General features: G+C 34.3%; 1 protein-coding gene and 1 long non-coding RNA gene across 2 annotated transcripts in view; one reads left to right on the top strand and one right to left on the bottom strand.

Annotated features, from left to right (window-relative positions):
- Positions 1 to 23,704, top strand: part of LOC149776300 (dynein axonemal heavy chain 8-like) — a 565,538-nt gene that overhangs the window by 43,234 nt on the left and 498,600 nt on the right. Inside the window, exons 5-9 of the mRNA XM_089942774.1 lie at positions 8,149 to 8,300; positions 10,189 to 10,384; positions 19,076 to 19,248; positions 21,047 to 21,223; positions 22,560 to 22,673. Of these exons, the coding sequence (XP_089798900.1) occupies positions 8,149 to 8,300; positions 10,189 to 10,384; positions 19,076 to 19,248; positions 21,047 to 21,223; positions 22,560 to 22,673 (812 nt within the window). The remainder of the gene's footprint in view (positions 1 to 8,148; positions 8,301 to 10,188; positions 10,385 to 19,075; positions 19,249 to 21,046; positions 21,224 to 22,559; positions 22,674 to 23,704) is intronic.
- Positions 1,859 to 21,813, bottom strand: LOC149776302 (uncharacterized). The gene is made up of 2 exons (XR_016416288.1): positions 21,572 to 21,813; positions 1,859 to 2,004 (listed from the first exon to the last, which is right to left on the bottom strand). It is a non-coding gene; the product is annotated as an uncharacterized LOC149776302 (long non-coding RNA).

Here is a 23,704-nt window from a genome sequence, read left to right as displayed (position 1 = left end):
CTTTGCGATACCAGGGTAAGTCCATGTTTCTATACAATATTCCAACACTGATATACTTTATCACTGCATAAACTACTTGGTAAATTTAAATAATAGAATTGAAGTGCATATTAAAGTTACCTAATACATAAATCTATACCTACATTTACCCAAAACTCATAACAAGTTAAGAAAAAGCCTCAGAATCATTATTGTGGCTATTTTCCACTACAAGCAGTGTTAAATTCTTTACTTTTCAAGATAAAGCTGAATAAAATGCATACATTATTGAAAACAGAGAAATAAATGAAATCTTGCAATCACTCAATTACAGTCAAAGGGGAGGTAATATACCTTGATTTGGTATACCAAGTAGCAAGCTCTAATTTACAGCTAAATGATTCTATACTATCACTTGATAATAAGTGCAAAGCAATGCTACCTTTATAAATGAATTTTGTTTCAAATCTGAAGCTACATTTCTGACATGAAGCTTGTTTTCATCTATTCACATCTACAGATCTGGTGAACAAAACACATATCGCTTAGTACACATACAAAAGAATGCTGAGATGTGGAATACTGTGTTCCAAGACCACCAGTTACAACACCCTGACTGTCAAGGTTTTCTATCATGGGACTTGGAACATGAAGAGAAAAGAGGTCTGGTGTGGCGGGAGAGAGCAATATGTTCGACATGCAGTTATACTTCAAGAATGTTTCAACTGTATGAAGAAATGCCGAAGAGAGGGAGTGGAAGAAAAGCTGCCTGTGTAAATAATGCGATACAGATAGGACTTTCACAGACTTCTATTGGAAATGAAGGGTTGAGAACTACTCTTTTAAGTGCGAATGTCCCTGCTCCCTCAACAAAAGGGATGCAGAAAAGTTCCAATACTGTTTGCCAAAATATTGAATGTACCAACATGAGAGACATGGCAGAGCATAGAAAAGATGTTAAGGAGTTTAATTCTATTATAGGAAATAAGACAGATATAATTGATATTCATTGTGACTCAACATATAATAATGCAATTTATAGTGGAGTAGGTAGGACACCCTTTCAACCAGCTACCCAGTGTGCACACATTCTAATTGAAGACACTACTCCTGAGAAAAAGGTAATTGGTATAACAACAAAGAATAAACTATGCACATTGGGTAAAATGCATACATCTGATGATGATGCCAATCTGTGTCACTGCTCAGCAAATATAAGTTTACAAACAAATATTAGAGATGAATACACATTATGTAAGGAAGGGCTTATACATTTGAAGAAAACAGACAATATAGAGGTACGCAACATGACAACTGATCCAGACACTTCTAGTTACCGGGCTAGCCTGGACCTTAAGAGGGAAGGAATAACTGAAACAGTCTCTGTAAATCATATTGATACACGCCATCTGGCTCAAAATCATAGAAAGTTCATTAAAGGTCAGAGCAAATTAATTGATTTGATGCCAGGAAGAACTAAAAAAACTGAGAGAAAAGATGTGAAACAACTTTGCACTTGATCTGAGTAAGAGGTGCCAGGCAGAATTTGAAAAATCATTTAAAATATATGATACATGTACACCAAAGTTAATAAGTAATCTATCTTATGCAACAGATGCAATAGTTAAGTGTTATCAAGGTGATCATATTCTTTGTCATTAGCAGTCTAATGTGTGCTGGGTAGCTGGTACAAGCTGGATAGATAGAAGTACATTCTTGCCAAGTGATTTCAAACTGAAAATATCCAGTGAGAGAGAGGAGTGTACATTACGCATGTGTGTTGAGTACCGGCTAGGTAAATCTACAGTGTTGGAAACAAAATTAAACAAGAACACTCAGAAAGTGGAATCAGTGAATCGAAGGATAAAACGCAGCTTACCAAAGAATATAACATTTAAGAGAAACTTCCATGGCAGGGTTCATAGTTCTGTTCATAATTGCAACCATGGACCTGGAGAATCTCTGGTTAGGCTATGTCAATCTATTGGATGTCCAATTTCAGCTTGCAGTTCTGTGTCACAACATCTGAAAAGCAAGCAAGATATATATAGCAGAGATAAAATATATAAAGCAAGTAAAGTATATAAGAGAAAAAAATCTGAGAAAAGGGCATTTCTTTACAAACTCTATGAGAAACATCAAGAAGAAAAGAATTACAACAAAGGCAAATTAATGTGCATTATGGCTAAAAAAATAAAAGCAAAGTATGAACATTCTTACCATAAATAACCTCCATTTTAGTACATTTCTACAGGTTGAGGCAATGCGGCATGTGCAGTTTTGTGCACAGTCCTTGATTTTTACAATGCTCTCTGCTTTGATTTACTGAATGTGTCTCTAAAGTTAAATGATCAGTATTGATACATACGCGATTGTGACATAAGTGGCTTACATTTAAAATTTCTCCCCCCACCCCCACTTTTGGTATTGTTGCATATGTTAAATGGTATTTAACCATATAGGCCAATCTGTGGACACCAACATATGAAATTGTGCCATCAGGCCATACTATTCTCTTTTTCCCATAGCCTGAGCTATCTACTGCCCCTGTCCATTGTATACAACCCTTCCCATCTGTGTTTGGTATTGATTTCTTCTCCAAAATCACATGCAAACCATGAAAAAAAGACTCCATTATGATTGTCATATGTAACAACCACCAAATTGATACCCTGGATGCACGTGGTAACCATGGAAACAACAAGCTCCTATTATGGTATAGGTCGCATATAGGACTCACGGTACTAATTCCATTCCAATGGTAAACATATGGAAACACTATCATATTCAAAATTCAATAACTTAAAATTTCTGCGTGATAATAATGACATCTATAATTCTTCATGCGCATCTAACCTTGGTGCAAGCTTATGTGTGGAGAACACCATATGACCCGCAGCACTTTGTTTACATACATGTGCATGAAACACGTGTTATTGATTCTGCACCAAATGAATCAGGTGCTACTTTCAGTATTGAGTACTCCTGAGTCAAGCCTGTAAAAATGCTAAAATTGCATCAGTAGAAATTTGTCAATATTTTTCTTACATTACATATAGGATAAGGTCTCAAAAGATAGTTTTCCTAAAATTTTAATTTTCATTATTAACCAATTATGGACCACCAAACCTGTAAATACTCTATCATTTCTTCACCCATTTCTAGACTGGTTCACAGTTCTTCCGTATAATTAGTACCGTGTGTCCTGAAATGCTTCAGTAGAACAATATGACTGCCTTGATGAAGTGTTTTATTCCGTCCTTTCCAAAAGAAAGGAATATGTTTTCCAGAAAATGTTGTTGTCACATGGGCAGGCAACAGTGGAGAGAGGATTGTCTGTCAGCAAACAGATATCTGTTGAGAACCTCATGAGAGAAAGCCTCAGAGCTCAAAGACTAATCAATGACACAATGAGAAAAGCAGGTGGACCTTTGGAAATCATCATTAGCAATTAAATGATGACATATGCCTCCTTCTACCAGGCCTATGGATAAGAAGAAACAGAGGAGGAGCATGAGGAGAAAATCAGAAAATGAAAGAAATGGGAGTTAGCCATGACTGAAGTGGAGGAACTTGAAGTCAAAAAGCTGCATCTTGAAGCTGACATTGCCAGCCTACATGCTTCTTCTTTTTAGAAGGCAGAAGAAGCAGAGTTAAAAGGACTCTTGTGCTTGTCACAGAGTAAAATGCTTTTAGGAGAAGAGCAGAGGAAAAGATGACAGCAGTGGCATCTCTTTCCAAAATGAATGAAGAGAAAAAACAACAGCTAGAATAATGCATTTAAAGCAGTGCTGATGTCTGTTAAGAGAACAATTTATTTTGTATTAAATCTGATGCATAAGTTACATATTTCTGAAATAACAATGAATGTTAACCTATCTTCCAAATCATTATATAGCAATTTTAGGAAATTATTATAGTTTGAATTTTATCATTGAACAATATTGTTGTATTTTGCATTTGTTGTTTTCTCATATAACCTGTATACAAAATGATAGCAGAAATAGGTATTGGAAATTGCTTCTTTGTGGTCTTTGAAAGTTTGGGAAAGGTCTTTGAATTTATCATTCAAAGTTTAATATGAACCCTGTTGTACTGAGAAATGGCGTTAAACACAAAAGAAATACAACAAAGATTGATTGGACAGTCTGTATGGACAAAATGTCCACCAAATATGAAAAAATCTAAAATATGGAATAAGCATTATACCTACAATTTTGAATCAATATTGACATCACATGAAGGAAGATGATGCAGTGAATGGATGATTGCAGTGGTGTACTTTCTGCTATGTTTCACATAAAGAAAGTAGGTAATTTTCTAAGCTAACCTTTACTAAAGTACAGGAGAGCTTATTTTATGACTAATATTAGTAATACATAACCGATTGTAATTCCATAGGTGGCTTTTTCTGCAGTGAAAATACCCCACAGATATGATGAGAATTCATCCTTCCATAGAGGGAACTAAAAGGTTCTGGAATACCGCAACATCCTTGGTCCAAACCACAGATTCCTTGCTCATGTGCACTGTTATTTCTTTTTCTTTTTTCAGTTGTTGACATTACTTCAGCTTTAATTTCCATAGAAGAGATATTGCCTTTGCTTCATGTGTGAATATTGCGATATAAATTTTTTCCTTTAAGTGCATAACTTTTAGCATTTTTTCTGTTCGATTTGAGCTCCCGAGAGTTATTCACAATTTTTGTGGTTATGTATAACCTTGAAGTTAGGTTCTTAATCCACTTGAGTGTTAGCTTAATTATTATTTTTGAGAATTATGGTAGGTATCATTATGACTATTGTTCTAAAATGAAGTAATGGAAAAGAATGAAAACCAGCAAGTTTTGTAAAATTCAACAAATAATTTTATATCCCTTAAATACAAAGTGAAAAATTTAAAAATAACTTAAAGTATTATGAATTAAATTCCAAATAGTCCTGAAAGTTCTAATACAAGTCCATATGTATAGAATTCTGAATGAATTCCAGTGGTCTTCCAAATAAATTCCAGATTTGAGCATGCTGATGTGCCAGTAGCCTCAGGTGTGCTAATGTGCCAACAGTCTGGATGTATCACACTGATATAATCCAAAATGGCCTTGAATGAATTTACAGTAATCCCAAACGTTATTTAGTCTAAGAAGTATTAATTAGCACTTTATAATTGCAGTGAATAATGTGTTAACTGAAACACAACTTAAATTGATTCCACTAAGACTGATGTTGGGGTATAAAACCAGCAATGCTGAAGTAAAAAGCTAAGACACAATTACAGAATTAGGATGAGGGTTCTTTTTATCATCATAGTTGTAGTTTGCTTCTACAACATTCTAATTTCTAAAAATGCTAGACCTTGAGCTCAACATCCATGAATATGTTTACATCCAAATATTAATAATCTGAATATATAATCTGCAATCAAAGACAAATATTAGCTATATACACCTCTCCCTCGATAACTTGCGCACAACGGGGTCCATAAACATAGATCACACTATAAGCGGCGAGGAGCGAGTTACCGAGGGACCTCCAAAAATTGAAATAAAATCGCTTTGACATTGAGAAAATGGCATGGGGTGGGGGTGGGGCGGCGTTAGGGAACTGGGCTGTTTAATGACTGAATCCTCATTTTACAATCACGTCTATAATAATTTTTAATAATGCGCTTTTTCTAATGACGTTGTTCATTATTCAGTTTAAATAACATTATTTTACAAAATATCCAATGGTATAAAAGATCATTCCAACTGGTTTGAACAACCATCACGTGTACACGAAACATCTGTGTATTATGTCACTGCTTTTTGTTTTCTTGATGAGTCTGGTTCCCGTAGTGGTGTTTAATAGTATCTTGCCAAATCGGTAGTCCATAATTTGCTAACTAGACTAACTGTTGATACACCACCAAACAAGATTCCTTTTTTTCAAAAACATGCGATATTTATTTCATGACATGTCTACGTCGAAACTCAAACTTTTATTGTTCAATTAGTACAATGTTAATTTCGTGATTTCATTGGAAGTAATAATGAAATTTTTTATCATCCCTGAGGATATCTCTAAATGCCATTTCAAGAATTCTCTGAACCTCGCTTGCCCACAATTGTCCGTATGTGTGAAATCAAGCTCGATATTTTACGAAGTATTCATTTCGCTTGGCTGCCTTGTTATGTTTGATGACAGTTATGAAAGAGTTGGTTAATTTAAGGTAGTTTCTGTTACATACACAATAACGTGTGTTACAGTGTTCGATTGATCAAATGAAGTTAGTTCACCTGACATACGACCGAGGTCGCTAGATTTTAAGTTGGTCTGATTTTTGTGCCTTTTAACTTTTCTTTTTTTCCACCTTCTTTTTTTATTCAAAAGACATGATTTACGTGATAATAGAAAGGAGGCCAGCTGCAACAATACAACAAATACTGCTGCAATTCAGTTATCAAAACACGGTCGGCACTTAATTCGGTTCTCAGAGAAATGCTGACATAGATTGATGCATTTCATGTTTAATTACAAGAGGACACATTGCATTTATGATGATTACATTTAAAAGGAACTAAAAGATGGAACTAGAACACAAATTTCAATTGATAAAAAAATTATTGAATTTGTATTTATTTATTAAAGTACTACCTCCACTTGGCGTAAGTGACATTTTCATTGATCGAAATTTCCTTACATATCGTTAATTGCGTTGTACTAGGAATGTTGTTTGGAAAGAAAATGTAAAAAATTGTATGAGCTATTTTTAAATTTGATGTTTCATGGTGTTGATTAAAATGTCCAGGTCCTATCTACCGTTTTCAATGATAAAATGAGTGAAACATCAAAGTTTCCGTTACCAATTTTGATTGCGATTTTCTTAAAGTTCAACAAATAGGGATAATAATTTTGTGTACTATCGGGTTAAACAAATGGGATCCACGCCTGACACTGCATTATAAGTGGGTTCGCGAGTTATTGAGGGAGTGGTGTATTTGAAATTTTGGGAGCCACACCATGACCTTGTTAAAACTGAATTCGTGTTATAACGGAGCACGCTATAGCTGGGTCACACTGTAATAGCAACAGGTTAAGTTATCACTGCTATTATAATGAAGGTGTAAAATTAATTTTAATTATACTATACTTCCCAGTCACTATTGCTGAATGTCCTTTTCCCACCCTGTGCTGATGTCAAGGTGTGAGCATTATCTATGAAAAGACTGTTTCTGTCCTTGGGCATGTGAAGTGCACTAGTGGACTGTGTCTTACTGACCAATTTCAGCTCGGGGGGGGAGGATGTATACACATTGAATGGATGAGTTTTTTCAAAGCAGAAAGTAAAATCTACACAGTAGCAGCCAGTAAGTCTGACATAATTAAAGTTAGTTTTGTCCCTTCCCATTGCCCTGACCCCCGATTCAAATCATATAGTGCATTGTCAAATTATGTCTGTGGTTACTAGGCATCTCTGTCCACCAAACATAGGTTAATATATTATAAAAGCAATAATCACCTATGCCTAGACTACTGTTGTGTTTTGGGGGCAAAACGGGCTTGCAGACTCCTAGTAGCTAATGCTGAAAAAATCCCAAATGTAATGAAGGATATTAACATATTAACTGTAAGTGAACAAGTAGCTTTGAGGAAGGTTAAACCTGTGCACAATGTTTCAAACAATATGGCATCATTTTACATCAAGGAACTATTTGATGGAAACAATGCAACACTCCCAGTTTTGGATCAATGTCAGCTAACTACCTTACCAATCCAAAACCAGATAAAGAAATCTTTAAGAAAAGTTTTTGATATTCAGGGCCATGGAACAGAATCCCATAGAAAATTAGAGAAAGTAAAAATATAAATGCATTTAATTTTAATCTAATTTGGTGAGTGAAAAGTGGAACTTGTTTGGTTTGACAGATACATTACAACTTGTATAAATTCTGAAACCTTCCAGTTTGTTGTCTTAGAATCATTGTACTATATGTACACAATGTACTTAGTTGGAGTATGTTCCTGTACTGTATGTGTAAATATGCATATAATAGATGGCCACGAGGATCATCTAGTACATGCAAATAATCTTGTCACCCTCTTTGAATAATGGTATTGTTGTTGTTGTTCTTTTTTTATTATTATGATTAATATTATGATATTGATCTATGTTGTCTTTTTGCTGTAGAGTGTGGAAGGACCATACATGGTGCTAGTAAAGGGGCTATGACTCTTCGTCTCAGAGTCACGAGTGGTGGTGGAGAAAGATTGGCTGGGGTTTGTGTGTACTTTCTGAAGGCAAGGATGGATGTTACTCTGAGTGAGAAGAATATGCATGAGGTATTCATAACAAATTTATATTATATTTTCATTTCTTGATTCAAGCATACATTTAATTGTTTTTACATATTTGAAGAATCCTTTAATTCGGATAGTTGCCATGGAAACCTGAGTTACCAAAAAGTTTGTTATAACCTTGAAAGTACCTTAAAAATTCTGGAACAACTCCTTAAATTTCATCATGAACTTCTTAAATTTCTCTGAGGGATTGCAGAATGTTTAAACTGAATAAAATGCATCGCTTTTTAAATTCAAATTTTTTGATAGTTTCATATTTTCCAAATAAATAAATAAATTTGGTGTCTCAGATGACATAACACTGGTAGTTATCAGATAGTATAGTGTCCCTTGTTATAGTGGTCCATTTGTGTTTTTTTTTCTTTTCTTTTACTTTTGTACCTATTTATACAGTGAGAAACAAAGTAACATAATTTATGTACACAAGGTTAAACTTATTTAAGAAAATACACTCCTTGAAAACTTACACAGGTCATTAAAAAATACTGCATGAACCATATTTGTGGAATGCCTGCCACTTGATATAGGTCCATTTGAGATGATTTTAACAATAGTTAGTCTCAATGATCCAAAGAGACTTAAAAAAACCCAGACATTTTTCCTTCAGAAGATAAGACATTTTTGGTTTGAAATAATGAATATAAAAAGGTTTCATTGAAGTATGTTTCTACTGGAAGACTTAGAATAATTATATTTTAAATGAGACATATATTATTGAAAAGAAAAATGTTGACCAATTGGTAACATTAAAATAAAAGTAGTTTTCTTCAAAGAATCCTTACATAACTTACCCCTCTTTCAAAGAATATTATTCTGTTTTGAATAATGCATAAAGAAGAATTTCCTATATTTGTTGTTGGGATCCCTACCCTCAGTTAGTTAAATTATTTGCTGAAATGTGAAAATCTGATACATTGTAAGAAAAATTGTTGTTCATTGCAAAGTTGAGAATAAGCCAGTCACAACATATGCATGTTTCACCATGCTAATGAATAACGTAGTATGTATGTAATATTCTGTCAAATGTCTAAATTGTATTTATGAAGAAAAAAATGTAACATTTAAAACCTTTTTTTATAAAAATACAAATTTGGAATCAGGCAACAGAATAACTAACACATATTGGTTAATACACTTCTGAGTGTTCTGTGGTTTGCAAACAGTGTGATGATATGGTCTTGAATTACATATATATTTCATATGGAATTATATATTTCCCATACACAGTACAGCTCATGTGATTTTTCGAAACCCAAGTGATGCTGTGGTGTGGAGAAAGAGTGGATAGAATTTTAAAAAATAACTCCACCATATCTCCTCGTGTCCTGATGGAGTTGCTATGGCATCACTTGGTGAATAGCTTTGCACATCACGCTTTCTTGCAGAGTTGCATATGATGACTACTTTGGAGTTTAGATCTCGATGAAAAATGGGCTTGGTTTACTTTTTGATCACCTGCATGCATGCTCAAAAAAAAGAGAGGGGGGCACAAACATATTTACATTCTTATGTCCTTTTGGAGTAATTTTCTTACTTTCTGATCATGAAAAAAATTGCCATAATTCAGTTAATTATCAACATTTCTTAGTTCTAATGAAGATTATGTATAGATATAGTGGCATATCAAATTTTAGACAGTATTAACATAATAATGCTTCACAAACTATTAATACTTCATTCTTTGAAAGTTTTATTGAATTTGTCAAAGATCTTTCTGCCATATTAAGTTTTGGGAAAAAATGTTGGGCAAGATAAGTTAACATTATTTTGACCCCTGATACATTTATATTTTCAATGTAGTATTTGATAATAATAATTAGTCTGAAAGCACAAGCTAATGTCTGATGTTCACCATGTTTATTGTATTTAGGAGATTCTGTTTGGTTTCTTCAATGTGCAATCCAAGGATGGAATCCTTTCAACTTTTGAGGAGGTTTTTTCACGGATTTATCAACCCTGTCTGCAAAATTTGCAGAACTGGGGTGTACTGATGAACTCACCACCTGGAAGAAAGACCAAGAAATCATTTGTGGACAATTTTGACAACTTTGTCAATTATCTACGAAGTATGTGTTTGTTGCCTTCGATGTCACTATTTCTTACAATGGATTCATTAGTACTTTTTTATCATTATCAATAGAATTATTAATCATTATTCAAATACTTGTATAAGAAGTTTGTTATTATCAGAATTGTTCATATAGTTAAATGTTAGGAGACCTTGTTACATGTATTACCGGCTACATTTCTTTAAATGTTGGTGACATGAATATATACAGATCTATTAGAACTGGGAACCACAATTTTATAGCATGGTTATTGTGAATTACCATGATAATTACTACTAGAGGTGCATTGTATACTTGTTTACTATGGTATTTTTTCTAGTTGTATGTAGCATGGTACTTTTTCAATGTACTGGTATGTCAGTATTTTCAGTAATTACGGAATTTTACAGAAATTCATGAGGAATCTTTTTTACAATGTACATGTTATTAAAAATTGATTTATTTAATCATGACAGTAGTTAAACAGATTAACTATTTTTATAAATTGGTTGTAATTGTCACAAATTGATAGTGAATATAAAACATTTAATTTTATTACATACCCATTTAATCATTCTTGACTGATCTGTATTTGATACTGATGTTCGATTCCAGATGGCACACTCAGCTTGGAGCTACTTTTTAAACTTGAAATATTAGTTAATGGTCCACCTATATAATAACTGGAATGATTTATTGCTGTACATTTTAAATTATTCAAAAATGCCGACTTGTGTTTGCAGTTTCAAGAAATGGATTGATATTTGATGAAAATGGATGCTTTTGTCACTGTGGCTAATGTGAGAGTACTGTAAGGAGCGATGAGCAATTTATGTGCATTTCACTGTATCTAGGCTGAGAAGTCAGTTGAGTTGGACATAATTTTTGACAATGAGTTCTCAGATGCATATCAAAAGAGACTGCTTTGCTGGCCTAGTATTAGAGTGTCTGCTTCAGATGTAGGAGGTTGCGGATTCGAACCCTGGTTGAGTCATACCAAAAATTATAAAATGGTACTAGCAGCTGCCTCACTTGGCACCAGTGTTAGGACTGGTTTTTCTTGGTGTTAGGATAATGTGACTGTGTGGGACATCATTCTACATGTTTGCAGCATGAAGCCTCACTGCTAGATGTCACTATAAACTGCCACACTGCAGACATCGTAGTGATATGATTTAAATTTTTTAAAGCTATGTTAAAAATCCAAATCACACACACACACACACACACACACACACACACACAGACACAGACACAGATATCAAGAGAGAGGGTATATTGCTGGTGCTGAAATCTTGTATTGAAACTTGGTAAATTCAAGACAAAGTAAGAAGGGCATGTCAAAGCATGGTTAGAAATACCCCACATTTGGACAAAACTTGACCCGATACTTAATTTCTCAGGGACATACCACAGTGTAAATCATCTAAAATACCAAACTTGGCTAAGATCCATTTCAGAATCAGAGTTTAAAATTCATGGTATATGGAATTATATTTTTTTTACGGAGGAAGTTTAAATTGAGGAACTTAAAATTTGTCTATTAAAATTACAGAGGAAATGAATTTATTTAGTAAATCGGAGGATAAAACTGAAAATACATTTGCAACATAAATGTAGACATATTACAGAAAGCAGCAGCTGTTTTGAGTAAGACAAAACTATAAAAATTCCATCTTGTTCCACTTTTTATTACTGGGACACACACTGGGGATGGCACTGTTTGTTTATATCTTAACTTCTAACTACTGTTTATGTAGAAAAAAATAGAAGATAACAAAACAATATATTTTAGAATTTTCCTGTTAAAAAATGCTAAAATGTTTATTAAAATACTATTTTGTGTGTAAAGACTGGATCATTTTTTAAAAACAAATACATGTTTAAATTATCACCGTTATGTTTAATGTATGAATAATTTCTCATAATAAAAACATAAAAATTTCGACTTTGAAAGTTATGTTAAATAGTGAGCTTGCTGTTTAAAATTGACTTCTTTAAGTACTGTTATTTATTTAACTTTTGCCCTTGAATGTACTTGGAAGTGGAGTGTGTATTTTCAGTAAGTACATTGTATAAAGAAATGGTCACTTCTGGTTCAAAACCTATGTTCCATCAGAGGTAAGCAACAATCCACTTGCCAATGACTGCAGTTTAAATCAAATCATATCCCATACAACAATTTTTGAAACATTCAAAGCTACTGAGTAAATTACCATCTCAGCAATGCAGACAGACTCAGATGACACAAAATATTATAGGCCTAGACCCAGATACATAGGTGTGTATGGAGATTTTTCAGAGGTTGTACAATATCTTTCATAAAATGCCAGATGACTAAAGTTTTTAAAAGTACACATTACAGTATTTGAAAAGAATGAGTGACTAAAATAGGTATGCAATAAATTCAAAATGAACTTGTTTGATACAGCGTATTAACATAGTCTCTGCCAGATGGCCTCAACATATTCCTGTCCCACATCAAACCTTTTCTTTCTGCCCATTTGGAATAAAACATGTAGTTTTGGATATATATTTATGATCCTTTAATCACATTTTTGAAAGGTGCCATGTATGCGTACATAATGGCCAGATGGAATGTTGTAAAACATGTTTGAGCCATATCCAACTTAAGGAAATATTTTGGATTAAAAAAAAAACAAAAGACCACATAATGTTTTAATTATTTAGTAGCAAATGTAAATGTGTTAAGTATATGTATTCCTTTGCAAGGCATTGAGTCATCCTGCAATTTTCAGGAGCGCACATGTTTCCTGTCTGAACTTGGCATCATTTTCTCAAGTCCACTAAATATTTTTTAGTTTGTTTAGAAAGTATGTTTTATATTGGCTGTTTTCTACTTATTATACCAATACTATAGCTAGTAGAAAGGTGGCATCAGTATCAACACTTTCAATTTTTATCAATAGGTTTTTTAATGTCAGCTTGTGAGCATGATGTCTTTCACAGTATCAGCTATAGTATAAACTTAATCATGCCACTTTAATTACGGCTTTTAGATTGCAGGTTATACAACAGTTGACATTCAATCCTGTAATATAAGGTGTTGGTGATTTAAGTTCTGGAGTAGGGTGGGGGTGAGACCATGATTTTATTTGAGCCGAAATATTTTCTTTCTTTTTATCTGAAGATAATACCTTTTTCCAGATAATATCATGGATATAATATGGTGTTATTTTGCTATAAATCAAAGTAAAATATCTTTCTAACAATTGACAGAGAGAAATTAAACCATAAAGTGTCAGGCCCCTATCCCAGAACATTGAATTTTTAGTCCCCAATATAATTGTGGTATTCCGTGGTACATTTGTAAATACTGTGATACACAGTGTTACAAACTTTCTTTCAGTAGCCAGCTGTACTTAATACAATATACTGCAGATATATTTGGTGTCAACAATTAAGTGTTCTGGGACAGGGCCTGGCACTTTTTTGTTTAATTTCTGCTGGAAAATATATCTTGCTCTGATTTATAGCAAAATAGCAGCATATTATGTCCATGATATTATTTGTAAAAAAAAGTACTAATTATATTGAGAAAAAAGAAAACATTTCAGCTTCAAAGAAAATCACAGACCTTCCTTAAAAATTAAATGTCCAGTACCTTTTAGTAGATGAATTTGCTACATGTATGTTATTTGTTGTACAAGTTACAATCTAAAAACTGTTAACATATTTAAAAGTGGGATGATTAAGCTGATACTAAGGTTGATATTGTGAAAAATAGTGTGCAGACATTAGAAAGCCTATTAAAACAGGAAGTGTTGATATGGAAGCATATAATTTTGTAGCTGCACTATTGATAAAACATTCAGTGAAACTTTGAGTGGGATGCCAACACCCAGGATAGACATTTTTCAGAGATGGCCTGTAAACATCAAACACACTTACTCATCAAAGTAGAAAATATTTAGTGGACTTGAGAAATTACATAAAGTTCAGGTAAAAAGCACTTGCACTTCTGAAAATTGTGGGATGATTCATAGTCTTACATAAGAGTACATAGACTTAACACATTTACATTTGCTAGTAAATTTCTTTTAAACGTGACATGTTTGTTTTTGTTTGTTTGTTTTGTTTATTTTAAAAAATAGTTCAAGTTGGATTTGTCTGGAATTTGTTTCACAACATTCTTTATGGCCACAACTTTGACATGTGTCACACATGTCAAATGGAATTAATGGATCACAAATATAGTTATGTTTCTAATATTAACCATTTGTGACAAATAATAACCACCTTGTAAAGAAAACAACTCATTTGTCATGAATAATGAAAATACACTGTTAATATCATTAAAGTCTGAACAAGATTCCTCTGGGATTTCTGTACATTCCTTACTGATGGAAACTACTGAGATACCAGTACAGTGAAAAAGTACAACAGTAAGTACCAACGGAAAAATATTCAGCAGTAAATTGGTTTTACCTGTAATACCCAGCATCTTTATAATATGTGTGTGTATGAGCATATTTCTTATTAGGTGAAGTGTATTATGTTGTCTTGTCTGCACCATCTAGTTTTCAAACTTACTTAGATGGCTTGCAGTTGGGGCAGAAAAGAAGTTTATCAGTTTCATGGTTTGAAGGTCATGGTTACTGATGCACAGCACTGGCAGTTAAGAGTACCTTGGAGAAAGTTAAATTTCTCTAAGAGAAAATACTCCTTGAAAACTTTTGGAGGTCCATGCAAACTTCTTAAAAATATTTCAGGGGTTCTGTGAGCATTCTATTAATATTAGGATGGACAGGTAATTGAACATGGTCACATTGATTGAATGAAGAAGAATAGGTTCTGCTGAAAAATTTCAGTTCTCTTCTTGGTACTGTGACCATGATTGTAAATTATACATTGGATAAGAGAGAAACCAATTCATTTTGGCATCTGAGATCAGGGTCGCTGATTGAAAGAAGAAAAATACATATGGATATTAACTTTAATTTTTGACCGTATATCTTGACCAAAGGTCCAGGTCAATGAGATATGTTGGTCAGTAGTCTCCAGAATCAACCATCCCCTTCATGTGTTGTCTAGATACAGGACTATTCAACATAGTGTGGGCATATAATGTGACATACATGGTTCTCATTTTCTCACGGTGATTTATCTTGATTCTTAATTCATATTAAAGGACCATGAACAGCACTCTCTGGATTAATGGGTTTCACACTTTTTTTGTTGGGATAGATTTTTTACCTCCTGTCCAAGAGGCCAAGTAAGTTGATGGTATGACCTCATCTCATTTGTGTGTCATTTGTCATCCTTGTGTCATTTGTTATGTGTTGTGCATTATCAGTATGTCAGCTATTGGTTGTTACCACTCTGGAATATGGATTTGTATCATCAAAATCTCAGATGGGTTCTGATTTGATTTTGGTCAGAATTGGAATATATACCTACATTATTAAGATTTCTGATGATTTCGATAATAAGCAGACTAATCATGCATCAGCTATCTGACATCTTGTTACATTTCTGTATCTGATTGGCTGATCTTGTTGCTACTCAGGAAGTGATAGGCCTGATCCAATTTGGATTGAACTTGAAAAATATGGTCCTTCCATCAAGATGGGTTCAAGAGTGAGTGAGAACCCTGCATATTGAGAATGTAATCTTGCATTTATCTGGCTGAGATTGTTTTCCACTTGGGAAACCATATTTGGTGATATAGTTTTGAGCAAGTTTGGAATATATCCTGTATATTGAAGATCTTGGACAATTCAGATGATGAGTAAGATCCAATTTGGCATATCTTTTTATTTATTGATGATGTGATTTATTTCCAATCTTGAGACTTAAGTTTTGTTAGGATATTATTTAAACTTGGTAAATAGACCTATGACCTGAAGACATTGTTTCAGTGAAATTATGAGCAAAATTCATGCATATTATCTAATGTGATCTTGTGTCTGATTGGCTGAGCCTTTGAGCAATCTGGCAACTGTATTTCTGACTAGATTTTATCAAACTTGTTAAATAGTCTTTTTCAGGATGTTGGATGAGTTATATTAGGAACATAATCTACGCATATATTTTGAGGTGATGTTGTGTCTGATTGGCTAAGCCTGTTACCCTGTACTCTAGAGACTGAATTCCAATTATTTTGCTCTGCCATAAGCTTATATTATTATTGTCATAGATAAGCTCTGCAGTAAAGTGAGATCAGATGATATTAATGGGATACCATGCAAATGAAAGGCTGAGCTTGTTAAGTCTGTAGATCTAGAAACTATATTGCATCTTTGAATACATTCCCAGATTACATTTACATCAGAAATATAAGCATGCTACCTCCTGAATTTAGCCTTTGTTGAATATGAAAATTTGTCTTTTCTGTCTCTGTAATTACAATGGGCAATAACTCTTTCATTTACAGTGTAGTACAAAATAAACCTTCCTTTAAATCCAAGTATTTTTGTATGAAATTCAAGCCATCAATTGACATTTTTGTATTTATATATGTATATGGATTCACAAACAGGTTATTTTTTGAATTTGGAAGATATTTTGTGAAATTTCTAACTATGTCACTTGGTCATCTTAGACCTCATGATACAACACAGTATCATTTATTAATGTTGACTTTCATCTGTTTACAAACACTCTTTAGTTTTGTGCACTCTGTTTATTATGGGTGTCCTAAGTGAATTATTGACCCGCTGACTAGCTAATTTATATATTAATTTATATTATTAGTGTTTTGTCCACCTGTTTGTGGAGTTTATACTACATCTTAATCTCGTATGCCTCCCACATTTCTGCATCTTACGGATTGTTTAACCCATAGAGTCCATTTGTAACAGGACTTGCATTTCATTGAGAGATTTTTTTGTACCTCCTCAGATTATTGAATGTGACAGGAGATCTGTTTCTGCTGGGCCACATTTATTTAAGCCCATGATCAAATGATTTCCTGGCTCAATGGTATCCCCTTTCCAGTCCACTCTGTCACAAGGCCATTATCACAAATGAGGTATGATTATTCCTGAGTCAGTGGTGTGAATATGGTTGGCTTAAGACAGGAATTCCTCTTGAGAAACCCCAGCAAGGAATGATAGTGTGTACAGATGCCATGATGTAAGGTTGGGGTGCCCACATGCTGCCAGTCTTCATTTCGGTCTGTGGCAAATGGGGACCAGGCCACATCAACCTTATAGAAATGAAAGCTATGATAAATGCCTTTTAGGTCTTAGAAATTACGGCACCAGATAGCAGACCTGTACATGCTGGTTTGGCAGTGTCTTTGTTGGTGTTACCAACTTAAAATCAACAAACAAATATGATACAGTCTTGGCACATTCCATGTTGTGGCCGATAATTTGTCCAGACAGGGTTGGGTATTAACCTGGAGCTTGCTGAAGCTATTATCATACAAAATCCATTTCCTTATACATGTACCTTTAGCTTTGGCTTGTATCTTGCAGGGTGAGTGAGACTCGTTCCATGCCCTTTCAGTCAACCTGAATTATCTTCGTTTCAGTTTGGATGATCACGTCATTATAAAAGTGTGCTCGCTACTTTATCTCTAGAACAGAATAATATCTTGTCTGCTGTAGTAACAGAAAGAGATATTCAACAATGTATATATCATGCCACACCTCAAATATTATTGTTCTATCTGGGATAATAGTGATACAGAAAATCAAGAAAGTTTACTGAAATTTATAAAATGGGCAGCTTGAGTTATTCTTGATGCTGATCTACATACACTATGAACAAATCTTTTTAAAATCTTAAAGTGGCTTCCATTTTAGCAGAGAACTAATTTTTAAAGGGTTTACTAGTTAATAAATCCTTTCATTGATTGTCTCCTAATTAATCATTATGTAATTTTGAATTTGTTGAAAATGTACATATGTATGAACTAAGGTCCATCTTGAACAATTTATATTTGACGAAAGCAAATTCAGAGTTTTATGAGAAGAGTTTTTAATATCATTTTTAGTCTAAAGACACCTCATCTTGCTGGTTTTGTCGGTGACTTTTGATGGTAAGATTTCAGTGATCATCATTAACCTGATAGAGTGGTCATGCATCACATGACCATAGGCTATATTGCTAAGGAGGTCAAAGGGTCGTTGTTCACATAGGGAATCCAATCTTTCTTCCCTAAAAGGATACCCAAGTATAGATAGGATGCTCAGCATTCGTTCCACTTAATATTATCTCTTCTGCTAATGCTTTTGTGGTTTGGTAGTGTGTTCAAAGGGGAAAGCATATTTTAAAGTAAAATTTTCTCTGAGAATACTTACCTGATCACATTACATAAAGATTCTCCCAACCACCCCACTATGTGAGCATCCTCATTAGTGAGTGCATTGACCTTAAAACATTCCATGCCTACATGTAGGGGAGGTAATGTGCAAGAGTTATTGTCATTTATGATCTAAACAAAACAGATTTTTGTTGGTGTCTTTTAGTAGGGCTGGATCCAGGAGGTAACAAGTTTATATTCCTAATGTCAATTTGATTCTATAAGTATTCTTGGAAAAGTATAATTTACTATAAAATTTGCTTTCTCACTGAATTTATAACACTTTGGTTTTATATCATGAATTACTTCTGGTATGAGGAAGCGAACCTTTTATTTTCGTAAGTACAGTATTTGTATGGATCAGCTCAGTCACTTGTAAATTGTATTCTCATAAAGTTGATGCAAGTCATATATACTAGACTGACCTTTTTCAGGTGCTCAAGCCTATGCTAGGGAAGGCATCATGTTGGAAGAGAGTACCAGTGAGAAAGTTCTTTTGAATGAACAAACTATGAACATCTCACAGTGTATCCAGCTGGCTTCAAATCCAGATGTTGTTGCTGACATGGAAGTTCTTGCCACAAAGTGGTGCAGACAGATTGAGCAAGTAAGCCAATATCTCAGAGTAATACTTGCGTGTAACAAACAAAATAAATTAGGAAGAAAAGATGGGGATGATGTTATCCTGCTGGTTCAGATGTGCATGTATATATTATCTCATGCAAACTTCTACTACACTATTTAAGATACAGTCTTGAGACTTCTGAATATGATTGGTTAGCTTCTTCATGTGCACAACAGTTTAGAAACAGATCCATCCCCATGTGGCAGATTATAGGGAATGGTAACACTTATTAATATATTTGTACAGGTGAAATAACTGTGGAAAGCATAAGCATTGTAAGTGCTGCTTAGATAACAGCATTTTTGTGGTTTTCTCTTGTGTATGCATTATCTGATATCTTTTTACAGAATCCTTTCATTCATATTGTGTGTTGAGTTAAAGTCAAGAGCTTATGTGATGGTGCAGGATCTGTATACTGATTTCTGCTCACTGTCCATCATCTGTTCTGTAGTTTCTTTTAGACTGTTCCTTGTTATCTCTACTCTTCCAAAATCACTTTGAAGAATAGAATGTTAATATATTTGATACATATATTTATTCTTACATGGTTTTGATGTTGACGAGTTAAAATAATTCCCATGTGGCCATCTTGAAACAATACTAATAACCTTTCTGAAACCATAGAATTGTTATAAAACTTAACACCTGTCCAGAGCTCATTTTTAATAGAGAGAAAATGATAGACCTTGAACATTGTAAATGGTTGCCATGGTATCCATATTGTAAATCTATTACAACAGTAGAGAGAATTTTTATGAAATTTGAGTTCTTATGGCAGGAACTAGTAAATTTTGATGTTGGGCTGGTAAAACTTGTATGGAGATGCCTGGCAATAATGAGCATTTTTCAGACTACAATGGTTGCCCTTTGGTTTAATGTTTAATATGCCTGACAACCGTGAACCCCACTTTCTATATATAGATGCATCAGATTTGAGAGTGGGTGCTGACCTGGAACTAGATGTGGGGGTAGTTTTGCAGGGACTTTGGTCTTGGGTAAAATGGACAACCTTGAAATGTGGGGAGTATTTCTAACCCTACAGGAGTGTGTCAAGGGCAATGTAGTTTGGTCACCTTAGACAACATGTCAGTAATATCATATCTAAGTTGTCAAGGAGGTTCACATGCTTTTTATCTTTGTGAGGGAGTCTGGAACCTCCTTTTATGAGCAGTCTTGGATGAGGTCACTCTCTGGCATATTCCAGGTGAAAGGAATATCCCCGTGAACATCTTATCCAGATGGGGCTTTATGGTACTTGTAGAATGGTCTCTGCACCAGTCCATAGCACAGGCACACTCTAAAATGTGGAGTCCAATAGTGGGCTTTTTTTGCAAATAGACTGAACAACAAGCTCCTGCTTTGTCTGTCCATTGCCAGATTAGAAAGTTTGGGTAGTGGATGCTTTCAGTCACAAGTAGGATTGCCTGTATGCTTATGCCAACTGTTTAAAAATGATTCCATTGGTTCTCCATTATGGCCATGTCTTGGCTCATCCTGACAGTGCCCCCCCCCCCCCCCCCTTGCCCTGGCTCTATTTTGAGCTTCCAATTAGTAACTGGAGGAGGGCATTTTGATCTTCAAGTGGAGACTTGGCATCCTGGAAAAGGTAAGCTGTGCAATGCAAAAGTGAAAAAGAATTCAACCTTTACTGTATGCTGCTGCATCAGTTGGATTGGAGATTGTATATTTTGCTGTTGGAAATCCTATTTACAATTTTTTAAAGGCTAAAAATAGCATGCAGCATTTATTGATCTGTCCATTTTTCTCTTGCTTGTTGTAGATTTTGGCAGAAAGTGACCAGATGCGTAAAGAGGCTGATGACACAGGGCCTTTTGCAGAACTAGATCATTGGAGACAGCTGATGGCCCGGTTCAATGCCCTACTGGACCAGATCAAGAGCCATAAGTGCAGGACAGTCATCAACATCATTCACATTGCCAAATCAAAGGTTATGAAGGTAGAATATAAAGCACTGAAGTTGATAAACGAATATGTCTCTTTAGCTCATTAGCCTCTGAGCCAAACAGCTAGGCAATCTCCTAGAGCATACTTGCAGATAGATCACTTAGAGCAGCGTTAGTCTTACCAGCGCCTGTATCTGTAAGAATTGCTGACAGCACTTGGCTTGCAGATTTTTAGAGAGGAGCCTATTAGCAGTAAAAAAAGAAAAATTATATTTATATTCCTTTCATTAAGTCAAAATTTGGCACAGCAGTTCTCAATAAAATTATGTACATATGGTATAAATTTCATGCTGCATGTAGAAAGAAAACTCATGCATAAAAGGTAAAAATAAATGATTTACTAATCAGTTTGCTTCTCTTGCGATGAATAATCCATTAAATCCATTATGAATTCACACTGAATAGTTAACACTGTCATCATATGAAATTAATTCTGTTATGTGTACACAGAAATTCTACTTCCATCTGTCTTTCAAACTTAACCTCGTGTGAACACTCCATCAGAGTTCATCAAGTAATAGTCTGCTCCCAGTGGCTGATTCTCATGATTTTGCATCATTTTCAAATCTAAATATTTCCACTATTTCAGCTGCCATCAGAGTCAATATTGTTTTGTTGTTGTTCAGCAATGTGCACTCTGTGTAAGCTAAAAGTTTATTGGTTAAACTGCCTGCATAATTAAGAAATGGCTTGAAATCAACAAATGGTTTGCGCCGATTTAACTTGTGTGGGATACAGGCCTAAACTAATACTGCCACTCAGACTCAGTGCCCGGGATACAAGCTAGGTAAAGTATGACAAGTTATAGTGGCACTAGGGGTTAATGAGTTAAGTTACTTTCAGACAAATTAGTGTGTGGAAATTTGGAAATAAAACATGAGAACTTTAAAGGCAGTACTCTCAAAGAGTTTGTTTTATAAGTTGTATCAAACTACATTAGGAAGTTTTGTCTTTTGTACATGTCATTGTTTATGTTACTTGACCTTTTGACAGTGCAGAATTCCAAAAGAATGACTCTTGATGTTTTTGCTTGTTAAATGCACATCTAATACAGTGCAGTGGAGTTTTTCAGAAGATCTGTTTGTTTCATGTGAAGGATTTTTTTTCTCCTTTGGTATTGCTTGCATCATCAGTTTATGTTAAACTGGATGTTATTACAATATAGATGGAAATCCACATTTCTATTGCTTAGAAAGATTATTTTGTTAGAAAACAGATGATCCAAGCAGATGAATGCATAATAGGCAGTTTGGTAAACAAATATAATGTCATAAAGTTTCAGGTTGATCTAATCTCTCTCTTACATCTCAGCTTTGTTGACATTGATAGAAATGGAAAGAACTGGACAAGAGGATCACAGACAGTGCTAATGAAGCCAAGGACAATGTGAAGTATCTGTACACATTGGAGAAGTATTGTGAGCCTCTGTACAGGTGTGATCCTGTAAGTAGCCTTCATAATGGGAATCAGACTTGATACATGCATTGTACATACAAATTAAAAAGTTCAGTTTAATAGCAGTAATATATTACCTGCTAGCAATTGAAAACCTCCTTTCATTTTACTTCATTGTTGCATTCTTTGGGACTCTCATTGATTTTTAAAATGTCTTTTGCTATCATTTCGTTCAGTTTTATCCTTTTTTCATTGCAGTAGATATACCCTGAGACCTGGTGCTTTAGATCAATATTGGTGTTGCTATTTTGTCATTGATTACATCTTGTGCACATAGTACCATATTGTTTTTTGCATACTTTTATTACTGTTTTGAGTACCAGTGTTAGGGTTAATATTACTGTTTGTAATTTCATTCCAGTTTTGTGTTGTTTCATCATTGATATTTCCACCTTAAACAAGTAGAGTAGTCTCTGTAAGTCTCAGAAATGTGTCCCATAGGAAATTCTATTTGTCCAAGGAGATCTTTTATTTTCAGGCTCATGTCTTTGATTTAGCTTCCTCACCCGTACTCATTACCAGGTTGATGGGAGTTAAGCAGCTCATTTAAGATTATTAGTAGCTTCACTTCAATGTGTGCTTTTAGTTTAACCTTACCCAACAAACCCATGTAATATGCAACAATAATTTTGAATGGTTTGATTCTTTAAACATGCCATATTCATTTAGCTGAAGTTGACCAAGAGAAACAACTGGCACATGCTCTTCTGTGTGGACCCATTTCTTCAACCAAGCAATAAGAAAACAATACAAAGCCAAAGGTGAAAGCAACTGCTATCATATGATGGCATGTTGACAAAAGACAGTCATTCAAGAGATTCTTGCTGATGGGGATGGTAGAATGCATTGTGATTACTTAATCAGATAGTGAGTAGCTGACTGGCTTCTTAGTGACAGGAATCATTCAAGACCCAACTGGGAACTATATTTAGATAATTTGGGCACACTGCTGTGGGTACCTAGAGAAACAATGTCATGGTCAAATATTTGTCATTGGAATCTGTGTGCAATCCCATTAT

This window comes from Sinohyriopsis cumingii, chromosome 18, assembly GCF_028554795.1.
Source record: "Sinohyriopsis cumingii isolate HCF-2022 chromosome 18, ASM2855479v2, whole genome shotgun sequence".
NCBI lineage: Eukaryota > Metazoa > Mollusca > Bivalvia > Unionida > Unionidae > Sinohyriopsis > Sinohyriopsis cumingii.
Note: the sequence above shows the minus strand (reverse complement) of the source record. Positions and strands in the feature narration are given on the sequence as shown.